Source organism: Rhinolophus sinicus, linkage group LG03 (assembly GCF_036562045.2).
Source record: "Rhinolophus sinicus isolate RSC01 linkage group LG03, ASM3656204v1, whole genome shotgun sequence".
Lineage (NCBI taxonomy): Eukaryota > Metazoa > Chordata > Mammalia > Chiroptera > Rhinolophidae > Rhinolophus > Rhinolophus sinicus.
In genome coordinates this window covers 89,921,520-89,949,447 of record NC_133753.1, presented here as the reverse complement: position 1 = coordinate 89,949,447, position 27,928 = coordinate 89,921,520, and the positions used below count along the sequence as shown (strand labels likewise).

Here is a 27,928-nt window from a genome sequence, read left to right as displayed (position 1 = left end):
TTCCAAAACACAATCAAACTATGGTATACTGCAGAGTAACATATCATGTAAATTATGCCTACATATAAATGTTCACATGGTAGAAAGTAATGAAGAAAAAGCAGAATTTATGTAAATATATTACAGTCATGTAAAGATACATGTACAATAAAGAACATAAGAAAAGTAGAAGTTTTACAAACTTAGAGTTTAATATTCTGAAAACATGTTCGACTTACTGGTCTGTTTTCCTCACTTTGTAAAGACAGAAACTGAACTTGAGGCAATGTTATTTCCTTAATTTCATCACTGTCTCTTAATCTGTAAAGTCTGTTCCATAATTTAAATTCTTCTTCTGATAAGAACCAATCTTTTTTTGAATTACTTTGCCTCATTCCTACAAATGGAATAGTAATTGAAAAGTGGTTAAAAACTCTGCTAGGCAAACACAAAATATACAACATCAACTATCTGTCTACCCATTTCTGCTAAATCACTGACTCTATTCCTTAAAACTAGTATTCTTCATATAATCACTCTGGTAATCACATCCTGCTTCTACATATCTCCTAAACGTCTCTTACCTCTTTGAAAGTACTACGTAGTGCACCCTTCTGTCTAGGAGCTAACTTTTGGTAATGATTTCATTAACAGAATAGAGCCAGGTAGCTAGGCTCTTAGTCCTGGCCATTTTTGGACTCTCGCCATTTCCATGTCTAAGACCCAGCACAGAATAGTCAGATAACTTACAAATAAAAACGAGTACCATGATTCGATCATAACATCTGAAGCTTGGGGAGGGAGGGAACCCCAAGACGAAAAAGGATTTTTAGCTTAAGTATTAAATATTGAGTCAGTGAGAAACAAATACTTTGGTTCCAGGGAGCACAGTTAGTAATGAGTGTTGCTAGCTTAAGGACTATGGAGATTTTGGTGCTATCTTGGGGTGTGTGAGGGAGGTCTAAAGGGGGCGGAAAATACCCACTGCTTTAAAAAATGACATAATAATATACTTTTTAAAAAACATAAACTAACGCTTTTTGATTTCCATAATTTCTATAAAGGAAAATTGCCAAGCTGGAAAGGATAAACATTATAAAGCAGGAACTCTTGTCCGAAACATTTAAGGGCAGAAAAAAAATCAGAAAGACTACTGAATTAGAAACAGGAAACTAGACCATATATAGTCTAGTTATACTATAGACTATAAACTAGACTAGACTATAAGGAGCTTTTGTCAAATAAGGGTTTGAACTAAGTGATCTCTCAGGTCACTTTTAGATCTAACAATCTGAGGCTCTAATCCTTTGAAATAGGAAGGTATTCCACTCTCCTAGTCACTTTAAATAAATTCAGGCCTCTAAGTCCACATAAATTATATACTAATATGCTGATTACATTTATACACACAATCTTGGCAAGATGAATCACTGACACTTGAAAAACCAGGGAAAAACAGAAAGAAGTACAGAAAAATGAAGATGAGCTAATGTTATCTCAATTTTTTAAAAAAGGACAAGTTCTGGATTTTTTCTAAAAACATTTGCCATCCATTCCTAGTAGCATTTTAGAAATAATTATTAAACATATGGTTAGTTAACATTTATAAAAATACAGTGATCACTAAGAATAATTTATGCTAAGCCAATCAAGTTTCGATGTTATTAGTTTAATAAATTCAAGAGAATTCAAAATACATACTATCTTGTCTTTTTAACCAAAAATTTGGCAAAGTCTTGTTAAAAAATCCTATTAAGTGGATTTGTATTAGGTTTAACAGGCATATCCAAAAAGCGCTGATTAACGGCTCTGAGTTAAGGGAAGAACACAGTAAAGTGAGTCCAAAGTCGGTGACTCGGAGGGAAAGGAACTTGAAACATCATGGCATGAAAACCAGAGCAACAAACTTGAGAGGTGCTGTCTTCAAATACGTAAACAACTGCTACATGGGTAACCCAAGGGTCATCACCATTCCTTGTATCTAGAAACAAAACCAAATCAGTGAGAAAAAGGTACAAAGACAGATTTTTCACCATAAGGAAGAACCTTCTATATGGAGCTGATCCACAATGGAATGAACCCTCACAAAGGAATTCAATTTCCTTTACCCGAGACATTCAAGTTGAGGCTGGATATGCATTTAACAAGAAGGCAGCAGAAAGCATTCCTGTCTTGACAGGGAATTGGACAAGATGACCCCCAAGATTCCTCCCAAATCTGAAAATACAATTCCATGATTTTGTGATTCTTTAAAAGCCCTTCTTAAAGATTAAGTAAAATTCAAAAGAAAAACTTTTTAGTTTCTCATTTTCATAGTGCTAACATTTCAAGACATTTTCTTGATATCACCAAAATCTCTGTAGTTCTTAAGCTAGCAATACTCACATTACTAATTATGCTCCCTGGCACCAAAGGATTTGTTTCTCACTGGATCAATTATCACCAATAACTTAGTCTAACTTCACCACTATTTGTTTCTTTTAAAAAAGAAAAAAAAGAATTTTCTCCTTTGTGGAAAGGGAAAGAAACCATTCTCTTTCCTTTTTGTTTTTATTTATTTTATTTGTTTCAGGTGTACAAAGCAATGTACTAGACATTTACATCCCACACAAAGTGATAAACCCCAATCTACTACCCGTCTGACATCATATATAGCTGTTATAATTCCATTGACTGTCTTCCCTATGCTGTATTCCACATCCCGTGGCTACACACACACACACACACACACACACACACACCTATATATACATATACATATACATATACATATACATATACATATATATATATATATATATCAGTGATATATATATACATATATGTTTAATTAATTATGGTTGACATTCAATATTATTCAACTTCAGCTTCAGGTGTACAGTGTAGTGGTCAGGCATCTACACAGTCTATGAAGTGATCCCCCTGATCCCCCAGTGCCCATTTGGCACCCTATATAATCTTTACAACATTATTGATTATATTCCCTATACTGTATTTCATATCCCTGTGACTATATTATGACTACTATTTTGCACTTTATAATCCCTTCACCTTCTCCCCCATCCCCTTTTTTAGAGCAATTCCAGAGACACTTAATGTTTGTGAATCCTTTCTTTAACCCTTGGGTATGTATGCAGACCTTTGTAAAGGCTAAGCAAACCTTTAGCCAGCTTTCAACCAGAAATGTTTTTTAAGGGTCTAGGAGCAGTCTCTTTGAAATTTAAACATCAAGACAGATAGTATCCGTATCTCCCAGTCACCAGGGGAGTTTGGCTTATGTTCCTTTCTCTGAGTATGCTTGTCATAGAAATAAGAGAAGTTTTATTATTTCATTGGATGAAGGCAACTAACTATTAATAACAGAAATGCCTACCTCAATAACCAGGTGAATTTGGGATGAACTATCAAAGAATGTATAGCAAACGGTTCTGTCCTCATATGAGGACAAGTTGCTGTTAATCTTGAGAATATGTATATAAAGGATTTTAAGTGTTCAGGGTAATGAATAGGGTAGAATTTCTTTCTGTCTTTGTATTAATCTTAGTGGATTGCCTGCAGTACACACACTATAATCTGGTTTAATGCTTATTCCATAATAAAACTGTTTTCTTTCTTTTCTACATTTGTCAAGAGGATTCTCTGGGTTGGTAGGATATATTTTAATTTTCCCATCACTGAGTTTCTATTGGTCTGTATTGCCAGTGTCTCTTTCCCTTTAACACGTATCCTTTCCTTTCCAAAGACAATATCCATAACATCATAGAATGCACACTAAGTTTCTCAAAGAAGAAATATATCAATATATGATCTGTGAGTCAACAGGAAAAATATGCATGTTTCAAACACAAAATTTTTTATTTACCATTCCTATAGGAAAAGGTAGACGACTTACGCTGCAAGTTCCGAGAAGGCTTCTCTGGTTCGTAGTCACCATGCGTGATGAACATTCTGTGTAATTTTGGATTGATTCCATCAGGAACCATTCGTGGACTTCCTTGGTAAAAATGAAGGACCTGCCTGCTCCCTGAAATAGCTTTATAAATACTTCTTTTGTTGGACTGACTTTGATTATAAGTCTGCAAAAACAAATAAAGTCAAATTATATTATTTCTATAATAATCACTTAGCCATAACAAGCAGTTATATTAGTTTGGGTTTATTCTAAACAGTAAATTAAACTCTGATGCACTTAAACACTTAGGGAACAGAATATCTGTTGTCTTGAATTTGAAGCCGGTTCAATTAACTCTTATTGAAAATCATTTCAAAATCTATTATTATAAAAGCCTACCTTAGTAACTATATTGCATAAAGGAAATCTTTTATTTAGTATCTTGCTGTTTTTAAATAAGGCTGATATTTATATATGAGTGTAAATTGCTTATTAAAATGCTATTCCTTTATTTCAGCTTCTTACTTCATCTCGCTACACTTCGGTTTTTTTTACTGTACCCAAGAAAAGCATTATTCCCCTTATGGGATTGTTGAAAAGACTAAATGAAGTAATGCATCTGAAGCACTTAGAGCACTGCCCAGCACAGAGATAAAGGTGGGCCATTATGATCCTTTTACAAATAAGAAAACTAACACCTGAATACAGAGCTTAAGTGATTCACTTAGGGTAACCACAATTAGGTAAAATCCAGTCACACTCATTGATAATATGTAGACTTTTACAAGCTGCCAGACATGTCATTTATTAGGGTCATTTTATAGACTACTGGATGTTACATAAGAATATGCAAAAATTACATGAAAAATATTGGGGGGAAATTCATTATTCAAGATGGTTTTTAAAGGATATATAAACATTTGAAATCAAATTTTGAAAAACTATCATAATTAATTAAAAGGTTTTAATGTGAAACTATATATTTGGCTACAGAAACAGTCCCACTGATTTACAAAAGTTAGTCAATACTTCAGTGTAACAAACAGAAAATATTATGTACGGCATCGTATTTAGGAAGGACAGTCACCCGAGTCTGTAGCAAAGTATGAATATAACTCACATCCCTTATCACTTAGAATAGGCACCAGCAAAGTTTTCCATAAAGGGCCAGAAAGTAAATAATTTAGGCTTTGCAGGCCACATACTATCTCTGGTGCACATTCTTATTGGTTGGTTAGTTGGCTGGTTGGTTGACTGATTGATTTAAGCACCTCTTCAAAATGGAAAACCATTCTCAACTCACTGTAGTTACTAAACTAAACAGAAAAAACAGGTCTTCGAAGCACAGGGAAACAGTAAAACAAAGTAATACACATTGATTTTTTTCATCAAGGTGTGTCTAACTTAATACTGAAGTACAAAAATGTGTTTTTATATGGATAAAAATTAGATAACTAAATCCAGTCAAAAATTCTCTTCATTACAAAATAAGTCAGAATCTAATACAAAGAGAAAAAATATCAACCAATTACCTACAGATTGTTTGGACTTTGAATATTAACAGATTGATACTTGTCTTTGGTCTGTATTTCTCAAAATTTCACTGCTGACATCGTTTCAAAGCCTACTCACACGTTCTTCTCGTCCTTCAGCAAGGATCACAACAATCCTGCCTTGACGTTTGCGACCAGTTCTACCCATTCGTTGGATAAGACGGATTGGGCTCTTCTGGGCATCGAAACATATTATAAGATCAACTTCTCCTATATCCAAACCTTCTTCACCAACACAAGTAGAAACCAATGTATTGTAATCACCACTACGAAACTGTTTCACTACCTGAAATCAAAATGATTTAAAAATAACTAGATGCAAATGTAAGAGAACTGTAGATCAAAGCAAACCTTTCCCACTGGCCTCAAAATGGTGAAATCAAATTAAAAATAGGCATGCATACTATGGAATAGGAAAAGTGGCAAAACGGCAATTCAAACCCAAAGAAATTGTGGTAAAATGCAAAAAGAAGTCCTAATTCTTTTTCTTTGATAATGGTTGCAATTTCAAAAGGGTTTGCTAACAATTTCCACATGAATGAGAAACCTCAGCTATTATTTTCACCATCACTAAAAGGGGCATATAGCGCAGGTAAACAGCCCAGAGCAATTACTGCTATTTATCACATCCTAGACCTAAACTTATTGTTAGGTGTATCTAAAGTAAAAACGATTTATTACTCCTAGAATTTGTGGATGAAAACAGGCGTTGTAAGAAATCTAACTGAAAGTAACCTCACAGGGTGATTGGATCATGAACTCCTAAATGGGCAGGTTATGGTGGGTAGTCACACCCAAGCCTATAACTTCTTTAGTAAAAGGGTTTATATTTGCCTTAAGCCAGCGCTGTCCATTGTTTTTGTACACCTCTGAGATGCCTCTTTTTCAGACCCTCAAGAGAGCATATAATCTTAACTACGCTGTAATCCAATCCCCTACCCTGCTTTCTTCTACCTTCCTGTAATCTTCCCAACTGTCCCTCAATTCAAAATGTAGAAAAGGAATTGCAAAACTCATTCTCCTTAGTATTTGAGATCTTGTTTCACAGCAGTCGTCAGTTTGGCTCAAATAAATAAACTCATAAAATAAAAATTCTCTACAGGCTTGGATGTCCTTATATCAACAATATGTTCTCATATCTTACCATTTATACTGTCATTCCAGTGAGGTGCAGCAGAATATGCCACCCAAAAATATGACTGTAAAGAGCTGTCGATGTAAAAAACATCCAAATCTGTAGAGAATTTTTATGAATTTATTTGAGCCAAACTGACATGTGCCAGGGAGCAAGGTGTCAGTTGTTCCTCTCGCACTCCATATTTCTCTGCCTATAACCTCCAACACTGGTTACATTCCACTTTCCACCTAGTCTGAGCCTGTACCCATGCAGTTGAATATGGCTGGAGGAAAACATGCTAACTGGTTTCACTTTAGACTCATAACCTCTAACCTTGAAAGGCCTTTGGTGCTATCTGAAAATAATTTCACATTTCCCTAATCCATTCACTTTCCCATTCTCCCAGATAATTTTCCTACTCGCTTCTCTCTCATCAAACTTCCAACATTTTCTCCCTATCCTCACTCTCAGCTGGTGACATGACAAAAACTGAGTAATCAAAAAAAGCCTTCCACAAGGTATCACTGCCACATTTACTCACCCACCTGTACCTCTGCCTGTATAGTCTACCTTCCCCCTGTCGTTTTGAATAAACTATGTTCTTAACTGAGGTCAATCCCTATACTGTTGTATTAGATCCCGCCCCTTTCCCTCATCTACTCAAAGACCATTCCAGCAATACTCTTTCTCTCTGCTCTATCATCAATTTTTACTTCTCAACCGATCATTCTTATCAGCATACAAACATACTGTTATATATCCCAACACACACACTCAAGCAACCACTTCCACCTTTGCTCTCCTTTACAGCAAAAATCTGTAACACTTGTATACTTGCTACCTCCAGTTCTTCTGAGGGGCGGCTTATCTCCACCATTCCACTAACACTGTTCTTTTCAAACTCATTTACCTCCCTTTCTCTTAATCCAAGGGTCAATTCCCAGTTATCATCTTATATGACCTACCAGCAGTATTTCTACATTTAATCACTCTTCCTCATTTGGCCCCAGGATACCCACTTTCCTGGTCTTTCCCATTTCACTAGCCACCTACTCTGATTCCCTAAGGAATCAAAGTCATTGCTATCTCTCATAACAATGAAGTACCCTAGAGCTCAGTCTTTAGACAGCTTCTCTATCTCCATTCAATCACTTGGTAATTTCATCCAGTCTCATCTATGATGATGATTCCCAAATATATATTTCCATGAATCCTTGAACCTATGAGACAAGACTTATACAGAGGGTGCCAAAAAAAAGTATACACATTTTAAGAAAGGAAAAAACTATTAAAATTGTAATACTCAATATATACTGATAACAAAAGATGAATACAAGTCATGTTTGACTTCTTCAATTAAAGAGGTGCTCAAAATTGTTACCATCAGCGTCCAGACACTTCTGATTACGGCGAACTACTGCCTGAGCAACGTTGACCAAAGTGTCCAATTATATACATTTTTTTGGTACTCCCAGTATAGTCAATATCTCTACTTGATGTTTAAAACAGTGCTATTATTACAAGTTCTGGTTACTGTTATTACTGGACAACAAGTACAAAATTAAAAGTAAGGGTTTAGAAGCTTGACAGTAATTCTGTTTGTTGACTCCAATAAAAAATTTGACCATGAACTTTGTTTTCCAGTAATTTTACTTTTTTAGTAATTCATGTTTATTGTAATATTCAAAAGTCCCTGTGAAGTATTGGCAGGAAACAAACTGGCCTTTCAATTTTATTAACCCTATTTTAATAGTTTGAAAACTACTAATCTCATAGTCAGGCCAGTTGACTTGTCCAAAACTAAGCTCCTGATACTCTCTCCAAAACCTGCGATGCCTGTAGTCTGACCTACTTTAGTTCACAGCAGCTCTTTTCAGTTGCTCAGGCCAAAACCTTGGAGTCAGTCACACTGCTTTATCTCATATCCCACTTTAATTTGTCAATAAATCCTGTCAGCTCGACCTTCAAAATATATCCAGATTCCAATCATTTCTCAAAACCTTCCCTGCTAGCACCATAGTACAAGCCACCATCATCTTTATCTTGAATTATAATGTCTTCCAATTTGTCCTCCTGTTTCCACCCTTAGCCCCAGATAATTTATTCTTATGACAGCAACCACTCTGATTCTTTTAAAATATACATCAGGCCATGACCTTCCTCTGCTCCAAACTCTCCAAGGGCTTCTTCCCATCTCACTCAGAGTAAAAACCACTGTCATTAAGATGGAAATTACCTATAAGGCCCTAAAGAACTGGGCTCTCCACTTCCTCTCTGACTTCATTGCAGGTTTCTAAATAAATGAATAATTTAATTTCAGCTATTTGCACTAAAGCTTATTTCAGAATAAAAGTGCTGTTATGAAAGCAATTATATAAAGGAGTAATAAAAAGGGCTGCTACCCTGGCGTACATAAAAGTATTATTGACTTAAGTGAGTAAAGGACAAAGTCAATAAAATCAATAATGTTTTTTATGGTACTTGACAAACTCAAGAAATAATGATATTGGGCAATAATGAAATTGGCCAAAGACCAGGCTGGGTACTATGGGTATTTATTTCAAAATGCTTGACCCCCAAGCCAAAAATCCACTTTGTATAACAAAGTTATGTATAACTTTTATATATAAATGTTAAGATTAGTAGTAATCACCCACGAGGATGTCTGAACCCTTTAAAGTACTTATAATCAGAACTGACAGCTTAACAGACTCTTCTGAGTGCAGTGAGGACTGGTATAAAAGGTAATTAAAGAACAGGACTCCTCATCTAGTAATGTTAACAGAATCAAAAAATGATCTACCAAAATGAATTAGACATTAAAGATACACCTAATTGACAGTGACTACTCAAGTGTCGACCTACAGCTAATCAGCAAAAACCTGTATAGTTTATAAAAGTCCACATTGTAAAATTTCCCCAAAAACATATCACGGTACTTAGAAAACTTAAGACCTCTTACACAGAGCGTACCGCTACCTTAAACACCACCAGGGTTTCCTCTGTCCATATTTTTAAATTAAGATTTTTAAATAACAGAAAAATGAGATAATTGTTTGGAGTAAATAACTAAAGTGACTTAATATAGGTAAATAGTAAACATTTATTGAATGCCCTAGAGTACAATTTCATTTAATGCTGATAACTCTATAAAGTATGTTTACAGATACAGAAAAGTGAGGCACAAGAAGTAAAGAAACTTGTAAATGGAAGAATCAGGATTCCAACCCAGGTAGTATGATTCTACAGCCTTTCTGCTTAACAATTACACTTCACATTACTTAAAAAAGAAAAGCCTGTTTACTTACACGTTTTACTGTAAAACTATCTTTAAGAAGTAGCCAATTGACCAGTGAGTTAAAACAAAACAGCACAAGTGCAAAGCTAATTAATTTTATTTTTATTTTCATCATCTTCACAAATAATTACCTCCAGTTGCTCCTTCTGGGTAAAACCCTTCATGCTTTTCCCAGAGGCATGGCCGACAAAAGTCATTGCTCTAATAACTGGCTGGTGCTGTAAAAGCATTTCTGCAATTTCTTGAACACTATCTCGAAATGAAGAGAAGATCATAACTCTGGTCTTGTCACATTTCTTTTCAGAAGTGTTTTGAGCTATATAACAAAAAATATTTAATTACACCTTTTTAAAAAGCATATAGACAACTAACTCAAAAGACAAACCTGAAACTATACACTAATTCATGATAATTTTTTCAAAAAATAATTTAAGACATCTTAAACCTTTGCTGGTTTTCCAACCTTTCCTAGTAATTTTAATAACCTTGGCTCCTTATCACTCATTGGCTGCCATAAAATAAAATCCTAAACAACTCAAATAAAAATGACCTGAATCACTTTTGAACAATCCTTCAGTTCATTTTTGATGCCTGTTATTCCCTTTTACCTTCTAAGTCAGTAGCACAGAAATACAGAGTGCCCACTAACTTCATAAACCTCCCCTTTCCTTTCTGTTCAGTAAAGGCACTGTCTTAATCCAGGCCATGGAATTGTGTCCCCAAATCTATTGACACTTTCAAATTCTTCAATGATAACTGCAGAGTATGCCCTACAGTCGGTCACAGCTCCTCCCAAGGTCTCTGTGCTTGGGAGGCAGCAGATGCAGGCGTAAGAACGTGATCTTACAGGCTGGGTCACTTACTCTCTGGGAGATATGTGGCCGTGGTAGTTATTTTATCTAATATTTAGTTTCTTCATATCTAAAATGGATTGAGGCAAGGATTAAATGATCTAGTAAATGGTATCAAGTATGCAGACTCGCACATAACAATTGGCTCTTAATTACAAGTTGTGTGGGACTTTCTGTTATTAGTTTTCTTTTGTTTTTAAGCTTGCTTGGGCCTTTGACAATTCTTCTTTCTTCCATATGACTTGTATTATATTAACCACTATGTGTGTGCCAGGAACAACACTAAGCATTTTATATATTAACTCTTTAGTCTTCATAACAATCCTAAGAACTAAGTGACTTAATACAAAATTAATTCACAATACAGAAGGAAAAAGTAACAGCAGCTGCTGCCAGGAAAATTATTCTGGACAAATCTCCTTTGAGTCTCCATAGCAGCAAGCCTCTGCATCTCACCAACCCCTAAGAGCTACTTGCAGTGCAAAGCGTGTCTCCCACACCAGCCGCAGCCTGCCTGCCTGTCCTCATCCCACTGACGCTCCCTTATAGTCATCAATAACGTCCACGGTGTCAAATTCAATGCACACGTTTGGTTCATTTCACCACACCTCTCAGCAGTATTTATCACAGCCCACTCCTTCCTACTGAAATAGTCTCTTCCCTCAGCTTCTTGGACACTTTCACTTGGCTGGCTACTTTCTTAACCTCCTCTGGGGCTTTTCTTCCTCTGAACCCTAAATGTCACTATTCTTCAGAATTACATTCTGGGTCCTCTCTCGTCTCTAAACTGTATTCCTTGTGACGCAATCACATCCATTCCTGAAACTTTAAATACCGCCTTTATGCTGACGACAACAAAATTTGTGTATATGTAAATTGATAAAAATAGCCCAGCCCATTCTTGTGAGATCCAGATTCACTTATCTAGTGCCTACACATCTCCCCTTAGATGTATCAAAAGCATCCTGACACATTTGCTCTTTTTTCTATGTTGTTCTTAATTTTCTCTTTGTTCATATAATCATCTATAAACACACACACCCTCCCATGATTCCTTTTGTTTTTCTCATACCCTATGTCCAAATCCATGAACAAATACTGTTGGCTCCAACTTCAAAACATATCTAGAATCTAGGACCACGTCTTAGCAACTCCACTACTAAAGCCACCATCATCTTATCATCTTAGACCATTATAGTAGCCTCCTAATTGATCAATGTCTACTTTCCACAAAACCACCAGAGTGATCCTTTAAAAATGTAAGTCAGATCATGTCACTCTGCTGCTCTACATGCCTTTGTAATGGTTTCACAAAGCCACACATTCATAGATTAAAATCCAAAATCCTGACTTGGCCAACAAGCCCTAGGTCTGCTCCTGGCTACCTCTCCAACCTCCTCTATACCACTCTTACCCTCAGTACACTACTCCAGTCACATTGCTTTGTTTACTGATCCTTAAATCATACTAAGCACCCTACTGCCTCAGGGCCTTTGAATCTGCTATTCTCTGGGCCTGGAATAATCCTCCCCCAGAAATCCACAAGGCTTGCTCCCTCACTTCCACCCGGTAACAGCTCAAACATCACCCTATAGACAGGCTTCTTTTAGTATCCTATAGAACAGCCTCCCTCAGGACTATCTGCTCACCTAGTTCACTTTTCCCACCATCATATATACTCGTATATTATTTTACTATCTCCTTCCCTTATATTGCCTCAGTCTGACTTTTCTTTTTTACATACCTTACAGTATTCTTAACATTCCTACCATTCCCATTGCCCCATCTTCCCAAATATTCTGAGCTTTTTTATATTCATTATCCGGAGTAATCAAAAGCCCATCTTCTCCATAAGAAATATTAGCACAAACCAATGTCAGAGTTTTAATTTTTTTCAATAACTCTGCCTTGTCTTGAGGCTATTAAATATGGCCTACCATTCCATGACTTGAAGTGTCCAACTACAACTTCTTCTAACTTCTTTAATTTTGGATGACTATAGAAAAATTCTTTACCTCCTGAAAAAAATAAAAAATAAAAAATAACATCAAAATAATATTACTGTATTTTTCCATACTCAATTACACTAATGTACTGTAATTATCCTTTTCAAAATGAATTTGTTAAAACTTTTTTCTTTTTATTTAAACAGTAAGTAGCATCCGGATAGCACATAAGCCTTACAGTAAATTTTGAATTTTTATAAAAATTTCATTTTGAGAGAGAATCCAAACAGGAAGCAAGAACATAGAAAGGAAAAAAATATTTAGTTAAGCTATAAATCAAGTTTTGGTAGTTCTAAGAATTTTTTTACTATCAGTAACAACTACTAACTTCTATTATATTATAAACTATTTGAATATGTATTTACCCTGTTATCCCTTTTTATATTTTACTTACTTATTTATTCCCTTCTATTTATCCCTTTTAGCATTTAATAGATCTACTGCTACAGAAATATCAGTATAGACTGATATGTGCATCAATGAAGCAAAATTTCAAAATTAACTTTGATGAAGAGGAAGCAATATAAAAATTTAAAAGAAAAACAATACCTTTTTGTACAGTAGAAATGTCACCTGCTGACGTACTACGTGTATGTGCAAAGAGGGACTCCAGATGATTATAGAGTTTCATGAAGTCCACATTTCGGCTAAGTTCATTTTTTGCCCGAGTCATTCCTTCAGAAATCAAGAAAAGGTTTTCCTTATAAATCAACAGCAAAACTAATAAATTCATTATGTATTAAAAATATTTAGCAATAAATGCAAAATTTTCAAATTTAAACATGAAAACCATCAACTTTTTCCAGTTCCACATTCACATATGTATTAAGGAATGGCTTGCTTTTTTCCAGAAATTTATAAAAAACAATGAAATATGGCCATTTGTTACAAAACTATTTCACTGCTTTTAAAAAACCCAGCATTTTTAAATAACCCAAACTGTTCCTCATTTGTCTTTAGTCAAAATTACCTGTCAGTATTTCTTTAAATAATTTACCTTTAGTTCCATCCATGATTCCACAAAGGAAGAAATATAACGATCTCATTCCCATTTGCTGCAATAATTCATAACCATGATATAAACTAATACAAAGAGCAAATTCTCCCTCGATTTTGCCTTGTTGTACTTCCTAGAAAAAAACAAGCATATATCGAATTTAACCAGAGAAAAGAATGAAGACACAGTCCATGTGGAACTTACTGGTTCTGTAGACTGTCACAGGATGTTGGTATGGAAAGGTACCAATGTATTTTCCATATAAAATCTGTCCCTTCATATTTTTTTCTTTAATTCAACAGAAACTTACATTTTAAAGAGAATAAGTGAAAAGGTGGCATATTTGCCATATACTGTTTTTCTTTATAGATAAATTATTAGCAGTATTAGATTCATTTGTCTTTCTAGACTACTTAATAAGCATCTAGAATGTGTCAAGCACTGAGCTAGACATTTGGGATACAATGGACAATAAGTCCGATATGGGCCTTTCCTCACGAATGTTATGGCATGAGGACAAATACTTCATCAGACTGTTTAATACTAACATTCAACACCCATTATGCACGCCATAATAACATCTGACAGCAAGGAGGCTGTTATAAGCATGTCATTTGTACAAATCATTTAATCTTAACACCTAGGAAGCATATTGTTATGCCCGTTTCATAGATGAAGAAGCTCATACAGGTGATAAATAGTAGAGCCAGTATTTGAACCTAGGACACTTGTCCCAGCATCCTTGTGCTTTTAACCACTACTCTAAAGGAAAAGTAAAGTATATACATTTCTTTTCTGGGAGCATACAACAGGTGTATCTATATGATAGATTTAAAAGAAGATCACTGAGAATATATTTTAATTATCTTCCTTTACTAAAGACTATTATTCTCTAGCTTACATTTTTAGTGGCATTTAACGTCAGTGACAGTCATTTTAAATGTTTCAGGATAGTGATAAATGTCCTAAAATGGCAGCCTAATTACCTGAAAGGGTAAAACCACCTCTCTGCAAAATATAAACTGTCATCAGTAAGATCAAGTTCAACAGTTGTGGATTTACTATTTAAATTTTCAATGAGTCGTGAACTCCTAGCAAAAATTTAAAAATATTTTATTAAAGTTTAGTATATTATACTGCAATTTCACAGAAAAGTTTCCCTTAATGGTTCCCCAAATCTATAGAATAAACTCCACATTTCTGGTGACACATTTAAAGCTACTCCCATGTGGTCACACCTAGATTAATTATCATCTCTGCCTTCCTCAATCCTTTACCTCAGCCAAACCGGCTTGCTCACTGTCTCCTTCAGACCTTTGTTCAAATGCCTGTTTTTGCACATGTGTTCCTTCTCAGTTCCAAGAAAGACCCAGTGCCTTTTGGTGCTTGTAAGCTGAGCATCTCTTGACTTTGAACCTAGCTTGATGGATATGTTCCTACTCGCCTATTTTTTCCTATGAAGATTAGAAATAAGAAGCTTACTGCGACGCTTCCTCCAACCTTGGTAACGAAAGTTATCAAGGTCTAAAGTTATTTAGGATCTGCCTTCTCATGGCCCGTTGACTGCAAAACTGAAATGAACTAAAAGACTAATTCTTAATTAAAAGTTATAAGATAAGTTTATCTTAAATCATTACACTGTATTCCTATTAGATTTTTTCATGCTTTTATAAACTACATAAATCATATCTGAATTCTTGATGAGTACTAATACACAGAGGGGGCCAAAAAATGTACACACATTTTAAGAAAGGAAAAAATTGTATTAAAATTAGGTTGATGGTAACCACTTTGAGCACCTCTTGTAATTGCAGAAGTCAAACATGACTTGTGTTCAACTTTTGTTATCGTTATATACTATTACAATTTTAATAGTTTTCTTTTCCTTTCTTAAAATGTGTATACATTTTTTTGGCACCCTCTGTATATACCAAAAAATAATCATTATTTACGTTTCAACCTGGCTCTGAGTAAAAACTTAATCTATCATAAAAATTTATTTTAAAATACCTACCGCAATATTTGGAGATGGGTTTTTCCTAAATTGATCTCTTGCCAGAATTATTTGGTATTTTGTTAGATTGGGGATGTCCTTTCTCATCAAAAGATTCCTCTGAATCAAGGAACGGGCAAATGCTTCCAAAATCTGCAAATTTCAAAGAAATTTAATTTAAGCTTGGTTTGAAGGCTTTTTTCAAATACAATTATTTCATCACATACTAAAATGGGAGTTATATATTAAATTATATATAACAGTTCATCCTAAAATGAATTTTTAAATAAGCACAGAAAATCCTAAAATTTTAAAGTACTTGGTATTTATCCCCAGATAACATGCATATGAGAATCAGCACAACCATTTATTCAGTCCAACTATACTTGAAGGACATATGAATATGTGTTTATCTGTTTATTTCTTAACTCTGCTCCCCTCCCCCAGTCTAAGCACAATGAAAGGATGGCCTTGATTTCTTCACTGTTGCATCTTCAGTGCCTAGGACAAGGTACAGCACACAGGAAATATTTGTAGACTAATAACTAAATCAGAATACCTTGAGTACATTTAATATCATTTGTTAATTCATTCTTTTCAGAAATATTTATTAAGCATCTATTACGTATCAAGGATTGTTCTAAATGCTGGGAATACTATGGCCAAGACAAATGAAGTCCCTGCTTTCATACAGTTTACACCCAGTGGAGGCAAGAAAAGAACAAAAAAGGGAACAAAGAAAGAGAATTTTGATTACAATAAATTCATTTAAAAACCTAAATTATAGTCTTTGAGGAAAAAGGGGTCACTATAAGTAAGGTGAACAAAGACAATCTCTTTTTTTTTTTTTTTATAAGATACCAACTCTTTTTTTTTATTATGGTTCTGCATATCTTTTTTTTTTTTTTTTTATTGGGGAAGGGGAACAGGACTTTATTGGGGAACAATGTGCACTTCCAGGAATTTTTTCCAAGTCAAGTTGTTGTCCTTTCAATCTTAGTTGTGGAGGGTGCCATTCAGCTTCAAGTTGTTGTCTTTTCAGTCTTAGTTGTGGAGGGCGCAGCTCAGCTCCAGGTCCAGTTGCCATTGCTAGTTGCAGGGGGCATAGCCCACCATCTCTTGCAGGAGTCGAAACCGGCAACCTTGTGGTTGAGAGGACAGGCTCCAACCAACTGAGCCATCTGGGAGCTCAGCGGCAGGTCAGCTCAAGGTGCCATGTTCAATTTTAGTTGCAGGGGGCGCTGCCCACCATCCCTTGCGGGACTCGAGGAATTGAACTGGCAACCTTGTGGTTGAGAGCCCACTGGCCCATGTGGGAATCGAACCGGCAGCCTTTGGAGTTAGGAGCATGGAGCTCTAACCGCCTGAGCCACTGGGCCGGCCCCAAGACAATCTCTTTGAAGAGGTAAGATTTGACATCTGAACAATAAGGTGTGTCCAGCATCAGAGGTTCTGAGACAGAGCATTCCAGGTAAAGGAAACAGCAGACAAAAGGTCCTGATGAAGGAATGAGCTTGATGCCACAGTGAAGGGAAGAAAGAGACCTCCAGATAAAGACCTACTACAGCAATATGTAATAAACTATTTAAATTTTTGCTTGATTTTTATTTCCTAACACAGGACTATTTTAGTATTTTTATTTACCCTCCCTTCCAGTTTTGCTGATCACACTACCTAAATAAGCACTCTAAAAATATTGACTAAATTCTTATTATATGTAATTATACAAATTACAATGTTTACATTCTTGTAAGTGGAATGATTTTCATCATAACCAAATGTATTCCTATTTAGGAGATGATTACCGGAAAGACTTCGCCTTATCTTAAATTAATTATGCTTAGAATTTTGTTACAAATAATTGAAAAACAAAAACCAAACAATATTCTTATAAAACTTCTCTTTAAGAAAGACTGATTAAAGGTTAAATGATAGATGAATGTTTCAGCTATCTATTCCTACGTAACAAACTACTGCAAAACATCACAGATGAAAACAACTACAGATGAAACTACTGGAAAACATCACAGATAAAAACAACAACCATTCGATTTGTTCACAATTCTGGTTCTGTGGTAAGAACACCAGCAGGTCACTAAGAGGGCCTATGAGCTATGAAACCACAGGAACATGAGAATTATCTAGTGCCCAGATCTTGGTTTCTAAATACTGCTCTTGCTCTTCCGCAAAAGGAACAAGGATTCCTTGGAGAAATGGTTGATCCCATGGGTGGGACCAGGAAAATACCAAATGAGCATAAACTATCTTGTAATGCCAGAAAGTTAGGAAGTGTTGCCTCCCCCAACTCTGAAAAAAAAAAAGGTGCATGTCTAAAGAACACAGGAGCCAGCTTAAAGGAGCTCCCAACGGCCAATGGTGGTACAAACTGAGCAACAAAATTAATAATGATATTATTGGACTTGATCCACAAAAAAAAAAAAAAAATCCATTAGTCCATACTGATATAAAGAATTAATAAATATGGGAGAAGAAACAACTCTTCATTATAAAAAAATTCAAATTAACAAATGCAAAAGAAATGAGGGAAAGAGGAAACACTGATTAGTAAATAGGCAAACACTACAGAAATAACTGTTGTATGTAAGAACCATCATTATGTGCTAAAATTAGTGGGCAAAAATATGCTGAGAAAATATGTTGAGGATATTTGTATATTCTTAAAGTATCTCACCCTGGAATGCTCTAAACTATTACTGCAAATTTCCTGAAACTCTAACATTATTGCAAATGTTAAAAATAAAAAAAAATTCCGTCAGGGCACTGTACTGACAGCTTGTCTTTGCTCCTAACGTCTGGAGTCTCAGATGGCTGAGGCTAGATGAAATAGCTCAACTGGGGCCTTATGTCTCTACCCTCAATTCTAGCTACTTATTTACCGGTTCCTCCTTTCTCCTCAACACGGCTAGCTTGTGCTTTGTCACATTCTATTGCTCCAAGACAATCACAGGGGCCAGCCTACAGTCTAGGGAAGGGAAATGTATCCTATGTTTCAGTGGGAGGAGTGGCAAAGAATCTGCAGCCACCTTTAACCCACGGCAATGAGGATATGAAAATAAGGTGTTGTCCTAATTATAAACTATAGAAAAACAATGTGTTACCTCAAATTTCTCCCACTGAAAGTGATAAACTGTCTAAGAAGCTTCTCAAAGCTACAGTATTGACATTTGGACCAGGTAATTCTTTGTTGTTGGCGGGGCTCTCCTGTCCATTGCAAAATGTTAAGCAGCATTCCTGGCTTCTACACACTAGATGCCAGTAGCAACCACTCCCCGTCCCCTCCAGATATGACAACCAAAAATGTGTCAAGACATTGCCAAGATGGGCAAAATCACCTCCAGTTGAGAACCATTGCTATACAAGGTATCAGGGAGGAACATATTGAAAATATATTTCCTTACAAAGAAACTTCCGGTTGAATCTGGATACATATTATGGTTGTGCTCTCTATGTGAAAAGTCACTGAGCTGTACACGTATGTTTTGTACACTCTGCTGTATATACGTGTGTATACACATGTGTGTATGTATGGGGGTGTATTATACCGCAATTAAGAGGTTTACTCAAAAAAATACAAAACCATATAAGGCTATTATTGGCTTTAGAAATTGTCCATCATTTTGTATTTCTTCTTTAAGTAATAGTGTGTCAGTACATATAAAACATGATGCTCATTTAAAATTTTTTAATTTCAAAGAATTTTTCAACATATTAATTATATAAAATGACAACTATATATTCTCACAGATTATGTTAACTAAAGTAATTACATTATCAGTTAAAACCCTGATGTATTACATTAAAACCCTGAATTGTGATAAAAATGGTTTACCTGTATATATGACTTTTGGATAGTGGCAAGTTCTTCACCAAGGGGAACAACAAGCTTTTCAACTCGTCTTTCATGAGAGTATGGCAAAATATCTGGAGAATCTTCAGAACGAAGTTCTATCTGCCCAATCAGTAGGTTAGTAATAACTTGTTGCACAGCCTACACAAAATCAATTATGATTATAAATTATATTACATGTTAAATATTTTAATTTGTCACTAACAGAAATAAAATTGCAGTAACATTTTGAAAGAAACATTAGAAATTCATATAATTATTTTTAAAAACAAAACTACAAAGCACATCAGAAGTGGCACAATAGGGTTATATAAGGCTTTTGAAATATCTTTCTTCCACTCAGCCCTTCAAACCAAGCATCCAAGAAATATGAACCAACAAGTAAATGTCCAACAAGTTAATCAAATGAAATGTATTTTGCACTTTTCAATAGCAGTGACATATTCCATCAACATTTTATAAAGACTCAGATATAACAGAAATTTTAAATCAGCAAACTAAATCCCTAAAATATTATATAACAGTCAATTTTAGAGCCAAAAAAGTATTTGCCAGGAATCCTGATCCTGGCAAATACTTTTTTCCGCTGATTTTTGTGGGAAGAACAGAGAAGTCTTGTTACTGTTAAAGAATACAAATATATCTTAGGAATACTTTACAAATTGACTTGTTAGTAGAATATTTTTCATTTAAATCAACATAGATGGTGTGACTATATTTCTGGGGCTAAACTTCATTCACCCAAAGCTTATAAAGGAACTTAATTGTAAAATTTGGGTATTGGAGCAAAAACACAAAACCTGTTTGTATAAACAACTATTATACCATTATACTACAGTACTGATAATGTGATTAAGAGCTAGAGGGGGGAGGGGAGGGAAAACAAGAGGTGGGGAGAAGGGGTAGAGAGAGAGAGAGAGAGAGAGAGAGAGAAAAGGAAGGAAGGGTGTGAGAGAGAGATGGGGGAGAGGGAGAGGGAAAGAGGGAGAAGGAAGAAGAAACTAAGAAAGACTAAATCCTGAAAGTATTTAGAAATTAAGAGCTTTTTGAAAAACTAGGAAAGTTTCTTGGGCTGTTTCAGATGAAAAATACTCGAGAGCATTGTAACCACCTTTGTATTCCCAACACCTGGTATGGTGCTAAAGTTACTGCGGGTCCACATACATTCAAAATCTAGATCAAATTTATGACCATTTTATAAAAATGAGTAAGACTTTAACTTTTTTTTTGTAATGATAACTTTTAATACCACCGGAAAACGCATAGCTTGTCCAATAAAGTGAAGACTTTAACATTTTTAATCATTCATTCATTCAACAAATATTTGAGTAATTCCCACATGCCAGGTATTGAGTTGGTGATAGAGTTATAACCAAGATAGTCATAATGCCTACATTCGTGTTGTGACTATTTTAGTAGGGTACAATAGCAACAAATAAATAAGCAAAAGAATGACAGATTATGATAAATGTTAAGAAAATCACAAAAGAGGAGGAGCTGACTTTGATATCTTAGAATGGATCTTTCTGAAGGGAAGAGATTTAAGCAGAGATTTAAAAGCTTAAGTCTACTAAAAGCAAGCATGTTTAAACAAGGCTGTGACTTAAAAGCTTAAGTTTACTAAAACCAAGCATGTTTAAACAAGGCTGTGGGGAGGATCAAAGAGATGACAGAAATTTCAAAAAATCATCAAAGCTATGCACAGGAAAACAAGTCTTACAGATTGGCAGAGTTTAAAGTTATCTTTGAAAGCATCCAAAACCCAACACAGAAGACGACTTAGAACTACTAAAATCAGAATGTCATGGATAAGGCTCAGAATCTGCACTTTTACCAACCTCTAATAAAAGAAACCAGAGCCCGCTGGAGAAATGACTCAGTCTATGGGTGGGACAGGAAAAATACTAAATGAACAAAAAATATCTTGATGCCAGAAAGTTAGAAAGTATTCTACTCCCTCAAAAAAAAGGTGCTTTCTAATGGACAAAGGAGCCATCTTCAAGGCCCTCCCAATGGTCAAAACTGGAACAATCTCAGCAACAAAATTAATAATGATAGTACTGAATTGCAGCCCATAAAAAAAAATCCACTAGTCCACATTGATATGAAGAATTGAATTAATAAATAAATGGGAGAAGAGACAGCTCTCATTACAGAAGAATTCAAATTAACAAATATAAAAGAAATGAAGGAAAGAGGAAACAATGATTAGGCAAACACCACAGAAATAATTGTTGCAGGCAAGAACCAACACTGGATGCTAAAACAATATTTACAGTCTCAAAATATCTACCCCACAACAGACATATTTCAAAGGGAAAAACAGTACAGTTGGTCCTCCACATCTATGAATCGATACCTCTGAATTCTGCATCCATGGATTCAACCAACCATGGATCCAACCAACCAATGGATCAAAAAGTTACGCTGCTGCTAAAATATACTATGGTAGTTAGGCCTATAATGGCTGCATCTGTACTGAACACATACAGACTTTTTTTCTTGTCATTATTCCCTAAACTATACAGTATAACAACTGTTTACATAGCATTTACATTGTATGAGGTATTATAAGTAATCTAGAGATGAGGGAAAGGATAAGGGAAGATGTGCGTAGATAATATGCAAATACAATGACATTTTATATAAGGCACTTGAACATCCATGTACTTTAGTATCCACGGGGTCCTGGAACCAGTCATCTGAGGATACCAGGGGACACCACTGTAATTTAACAATGGAGAAATCGGGAAGTGATCCTCTTAACCAAGTCAAGATTAACAGTACCAGCAATAAGACTAATCAACATCATGTATTCTCTGATAAAATGTGCTGGAAAAGGTAGGGCACCGCTTCTGGGGTATCCTTGCCAGAACTGCATAACCTCACTCCAATCATGAGAAAGTATCAGACAAACCCAAGTTGAGGGACAGTCCACAAAACAACTAACACCCGCTCTTCAAAAGTAGCAGTGAAGACCAAAAAAAAAAACCCACTGAAGAACTCATAGACTGGATGACACTAAGGAGACATGACAACTAAATGCAATGTAGGATCCTGAACTGGACCCTGAGCAGAAAAGAACACTGGTGGGAAAACTGGCAAAATTCAAATAAGGTCTGCAGATTAGTTACTAGTGTTGTACCAATGTTACTTTCCTGGTTTTGATAATTTTACCATGATAATATAACATGTTAACATTAGGGGAAGCTGAGCAAAGGATTCACAGAGACTTCAGTTTTTGCAAGTTTTCTGGAAATCAAGTTATTTCAAAAAAAAACTTTAAAAGAACTGAAAACAGTAACAATTTAACAAACAGCTTTAGGTGATTATTATGCACACTTTAGTCTGAAAACTAATGTAGAAAAACTGCAAACATAAGAAAAGGCAGGCATGTTATAGGAAATGTTATAGTCCTAATGTTAAACTAAATACTAGAATGGAAAACTGATCTGGCCACATACAAAAGTTCTTATTTTCATAAATGTTAATAAGTGGAAAGACATTTTACTTACCTTTATATCACTACCTGGTGTGGCACTAAGAGCCAAGATTCTAAAGTGATTTGTATATTTGACTAGTTCTCTTACAACCTTAAAAAAGGAACAAAAAAAGTTTTTTAATTTCATCTGTCCAATACAAAACTAACAATGATTCTGTTAAGTAAGCTATTATATATGGTCCATTATTGTTTTATCTTTATTCAGAGTATTGATGGTTGAGTGGATGGAACTATCATTAGTCATATTATCTGAAGAGTAAATGATTTAGGCTTATACTCTACACCAATCAAAAACACTTTAAGTTTTCTTCTAAATATAAAGCTATGGCATCAAGGCCTAATATAGAGGCAAATAAAAATACTCAGAGGGCTAATTCAAGTGCAAAGGGAAAAGAGAGTCCACTTTCCATTGCCTGGACCACAGTCTAGCCTTATAACTATATCCATATGCACATTTACCAGATTAAGGTAAATCAAAAATAGAAAAAAATTAAATACCAATATAAAATTAGATTTGAAATGAAAAAAATGTTTTAGGATTTTAAAGTTAGGTTTTATGTGAAGGCGCACAATTTTTAAATTAAGTTTACTTGTAAAAGAATAAGGCTAATTTGGGGTAATTTTAAAAATCTAACTTTCCTTTTAAATCCTAACACATAGGGGCTGGCCCGGTGGCTCAGGCAGTTAGAGCTCCATGCTCCTAACTCCGAAGGCTGCCAGTTCGATTCCCACATGGGCCAGTGGGCTCTCAACCACAAGGTTGCCAGTTCAATTCCTCGAGTCCCGCAAGGGATGGTGGGCTCTGCCCCCTGCAACTAAGATTGAACACGGCACCTTGAGCTGACCTGCCGCTGAGCTCCCAGATGGCTCAGTTGGTTGGAGCACACAGTCTCAACCACAAGGTTGCCGGTTCGATTCCCGCAAGGGATGGTGGGCTGCGCCCCCTGCAACTAGCAACAGGCAACTGGACCTGGAGCTGAGCTGCGCCCTCCACAACTAAGACTGAAAGGACAACAACTTGAAGCTGAACGGCACCCTCCACAACAAAGACTGAAAGGACAACAACTTGACTTAGAAAAAAGTCCTGGAAGTACACACTGTTCCCCAATAAAGTCCTGTTCCTTTCTCCTTCCCCAATAAAATCTTAAAAAAACAAAAACAAAACTATTCTATTAAAAAAAAAAAAAATCCTTTTCTCAGTGGCACCAAAGCATCATTTCAGGCTTTGTAGTTTAGAGTCAACACCATTTCTGGTCTGATTAATACTGGATAATTTGCCAGACTCTCATATACCCCTTCACATGAGGCCCCAACACAACGAAAAAGGACCCCTAAGTAAACTGAGTTGCAGAAATAGTTCTCATTATTCCATAGTTTCATATTATATATAGAAAATGGTAAAACCAGATTATTTTAAAAGTGCTCTAATTTGCCCCATGTCATGGATAAACTCAATGAGACTCACACTGAATCTTGATTAATACTCAAAAAATATTATTTCTGGAGTTTTTTTATAAACATGATCCAGAATGCACATAAAGATAGAACATTATATATAATGGAGACTTAAATAGAATTGTTCTAATTAAAAACTGATGCAAGACAAAATGTCCCTAATACATAACTTTTTTTCCAGGAGGGATTCTCAAGCATTTTGCAGAAGAAATGGTGTTGTGTGTGGAACCCCATAAGCTACCTTCTTCATCGAGCTGGTGTGCTTGTTGGAAACTATATCTGGAATATTCACTGTAGCATAAATTTTCAGAGATGATTGGGTATTAATAAAGTCAATGCACGTCTCATTGAACTCAATAAAAGCATAAGCCTTGTAGTTTAAAAAAGAAATCACCTAATACCTAGAAATTTTTTGAAAATAAATGGAGTGAAAGTTGCTAAATATAAGCTGAATCTACAAAATGTATGCCATAGTTAGAATGCAAACTTGTAAATGTCCCTCTTAAACAGAAAACTTAACACATTGGGTATTAATTTAACTTGGGAAAATACAAATAAATCGAAAAATATATCCATTTCTTGGGTGAGATCAACTCTAAGAAAGATGACAATTCTCCAGAAAATACAGAGACATAATACAATAACAAAGCCCAAAAGAAACTACCCTACAAATTCACAGACAGTGAAATTCATCTCTTTGCACTAAATGAAATCAACTTTCCTTCTATACTTACATGATACCCTCGCCCTAGTATCACCAGCTATTATGGTTTTAACTACCTACCACCCACATGCTGATTTCCAAATCTATATTTCCAGCTCAACACTCTCCATGGAGACCCATCCTTCTCTCACCTACTGGATATCTACAGCTAGATCCTTCATAGACACCTCAAACTGAACAATCAAACTGCACTATCTTCCCATAATACCCCAAATCTTCTCTGCCTCGAGAACTCTTCATCTTGACTAGCAGCACCAACATTCTCACAATCTTCCAAGTCAGAAACCTGGGAGTCATCCTGAATTCCTCCTATCCCTCACTGTACAGCCTGCCATTAGCCGTCTCTCCTCTAATCTCTTTTAAATCTTAAGTACCACCCCACCTAAACATTTTTCAATGAGTCGCCACCGCTTACATCCCCTATGGCCTACAAGGAGCATTCAAACTGCTAAACCCAAAATACAAATGCCCTCATGACCTGGCCCTTAAGTACCTCTTCAGCCATAGCCCACCTCTTTACATTTGGACTTTATATGCTGCATACATAATGTCATTCAATCCTTAAAACAACACTAACAGTTAAGTATTATTTTACCTACCTGCCAAGGAATGACACTGCATATCCACTACCAATCTTTGGATTATCTTAGTTCCAAAACTCCACCCATACCCTACTTTGGATCCCTGCCTCGTTGATTAGGCTCTCATCATCTACATCTGACACTAATAGGCTGGAAAGCATTAAAAAAAAAAAAAAAAAAAAAAAAAAAAAAAGCAAAGACACTGATTTGAATAGATGAAGAAAAGTATTTCCTATCACTATCTATTCTGAGATAATAGATAGAAGACTTTTCATAATGATTATACCATCAGTAACTTCAATCATTAATATTTATTCCCTAAAATACTCTTTAACAATGTTCACACTACAAAATACTTTTTAAACGAGATATTACCTGGCAATAAGCATAGTTTCCAAGAGCTTTATGAGCTTCATCAATAACTAGACACTTTATTTCAGTATTCGGACAAGCTCCTCTAGAAAGGTCATTTATCATGACTTGAGGTGTAAGAAAAAGGACTCTCTTACTGCTCCATATTTCCTTTCTGGTGAAAGCTTGAGTAGATCCTGCAAATAAAAGTGACACTGAGTAAACGATGGGTACATACACACTTAATTGCCTCAAAATGTTCTAACTGACAAGCTACAGGGATTCTCTTAAGATTGAATAAAGCAAACCTATTCATTAGAGCTAGACTTGCTACAAGTAGGGGCATACCTCAGAGACACTGAGGGTTCGGTTCCAATAAAGCTAGTATCACAATAAAGCTAGTGGTAATCTTTTAACTGGTGGAGAAGAGTTCTTGCCTTCAATTTGTTAAGAACTGCAACATCTGTGAAGTGCAATAAAGCAAAACGCAATAAAACTAGTCCCGCCTGTAGTTATTTTAAGGGAGAGGATGTGGGAAAACATCGTGATCTGGGGTCTATTCCACATGGTTCAGAATTCCGTTACCTCCAAGAGAACGTAACCTGTAGCTTCTCCTGGATGCTCAGCTCTTAATTTCAAATTAGCCCATTGTTTTTAAAATACCTGTCATTTCGGCCATGGCGGACTGCGGGATACCCATCACTCGGTAGCAAGCCTCGATCTGCTGTGCCACCAACGGTTTCGTGGGGGCCATGAAGACCACCTTGCCAGACGGGTACCAGCGGTAGAAATTGTACATGACCACGGCGGCAATAAAGGTCTTTCCCAACCCGGTGGGCAGGCACACCAGCGTGTTGCAGAACAGAGCGGTCCGGGCGATGTGCAGCTGGTAGTCCCGCACTGGGCAATTAGTAGGGTAAATCCACAGCGCTCCCGCCGAGGTGCAGAACCCGCCATTCTCTAGACTCAGCTGTCGCTCTGCCTCACACACTGCGACTAGCAACACATCATCGTCCGACTCCGGCTGTGCCTCGGCAGCCTCGGCCGCGGCACGAAGACGTTCCTTGGAGATGCCTGGGCTCTGAGGCCGCTCAGTTCCAGAGCTGCAACCCGGAGCCCCAGCCGATCGGGAGATGCTCGAGCCCCATGTCTGGAAAAGCGTCCTTTGCCGTCCGCTCATGAGGCCGACAACCACCAAAGGCTTCTCTCAGAAGTCAGCAGCTGCAGCAGCTCAACAGCCACCGAGGTCTCGATCCCCATGGGTTACCTGCGCACAGAATACTGGAACTAGAGGGTGGGGACTGGGCCCACTTTATCCATTGTAAAATGCCGCCATTGAGTTTGTGTGGGAATATAATTGGCTGGCTTCCCGGAAACCGTCGGCCCTCCCTGAGACGCATGCGTATTGTTTTGGAGTTACTCAAAATTCGGTCCCCTTTTCAGCTTTTTTATAGACTCTGAATTTGAGTTCCGTCCGGGCGTCATTGCTGAAGTGATACCGCTTGAAATAATAAAAATAAATAACCTTGAGATCCCGAAGACAATGGAAACTCATTATGTTTGTGAACTTAATAACCACATTGATAGTCTAATGTGCTTCTTTGTTGTTGTTTTTTAAGTCGGAACATGTGGTAAAACCGAAAGTGTTTAGATTGAATTAAATAATTTGTCTTATTTCTCTCTCCAGGCTGAGGAAACAAAATGTCAGGTCTCTTTTTTGCAGTATTAGGAGTGGCAACCCATTATCTTAATATTTTTATT

At 36.1% G+C, this 27,928-nt stretch overlaps 1 protein-coding gene across 2 annotated transcripts in view; it reads right to left on the bottom strand.

Moving 5' to 3' along the window:
• Positions 1-27,589, bottom strand: part of FANCM (FA complementation group M) — a 52,501-nt gene extending 24,912 nt beyond the window's left edge. The window contains exons 1-12 of one of the 2 annotated variants that reach the window (XM_074328189.1): positions 26,831-27,589; positions 26,192-26,364; positions 23,070-23,147; positions 19,537-19,695; positions 15,708-15,839; positions 13,694-13,826; positions 13,246-13,371; positions 12,628-12,708; positions 9,971-10,155; positions 5,504-5,710; positions 3,842-4,055; positions 219-376 (exon numbers count right to left, since the gene is read on the bottom strand). In XM_074328189.1, the coding sequence (XP_074184290.1) occupies positions 219-376; positions 3,842-4,055; positions 5,504-5,710; positions 9,971-10,155; positions 12,628-12,708; positions 13,246-13,371; positions 13,694-13,826; positions 15,708-15,839; positions 19,537-19,695; positions 23,070-23,147; positions 26,192-26,364; positions 26,831-27,347 (2,163 nt within the window). In that variant the 5' untranslated portion in view covers positions 27,348-27,589. The remainder of the gene's footprint in view (positions 1-218; positions 377-3,841; positions 4,056-5,503; positions 5,711-9,970; positions 10,156-12,627; positions 12,709-13,245; positions 13,372-13,693; positions 13,827-15,707; positions 15,840-19,536; positions 19,696-23,069; positions 23,148-26,191; positions 26,365-26,830) is intronic. The other variant, XM_019751723.2, reaches the window with a different exon arrangement.
• Positions 27,590-27,928: the final 339 nt, after the last annotated feature.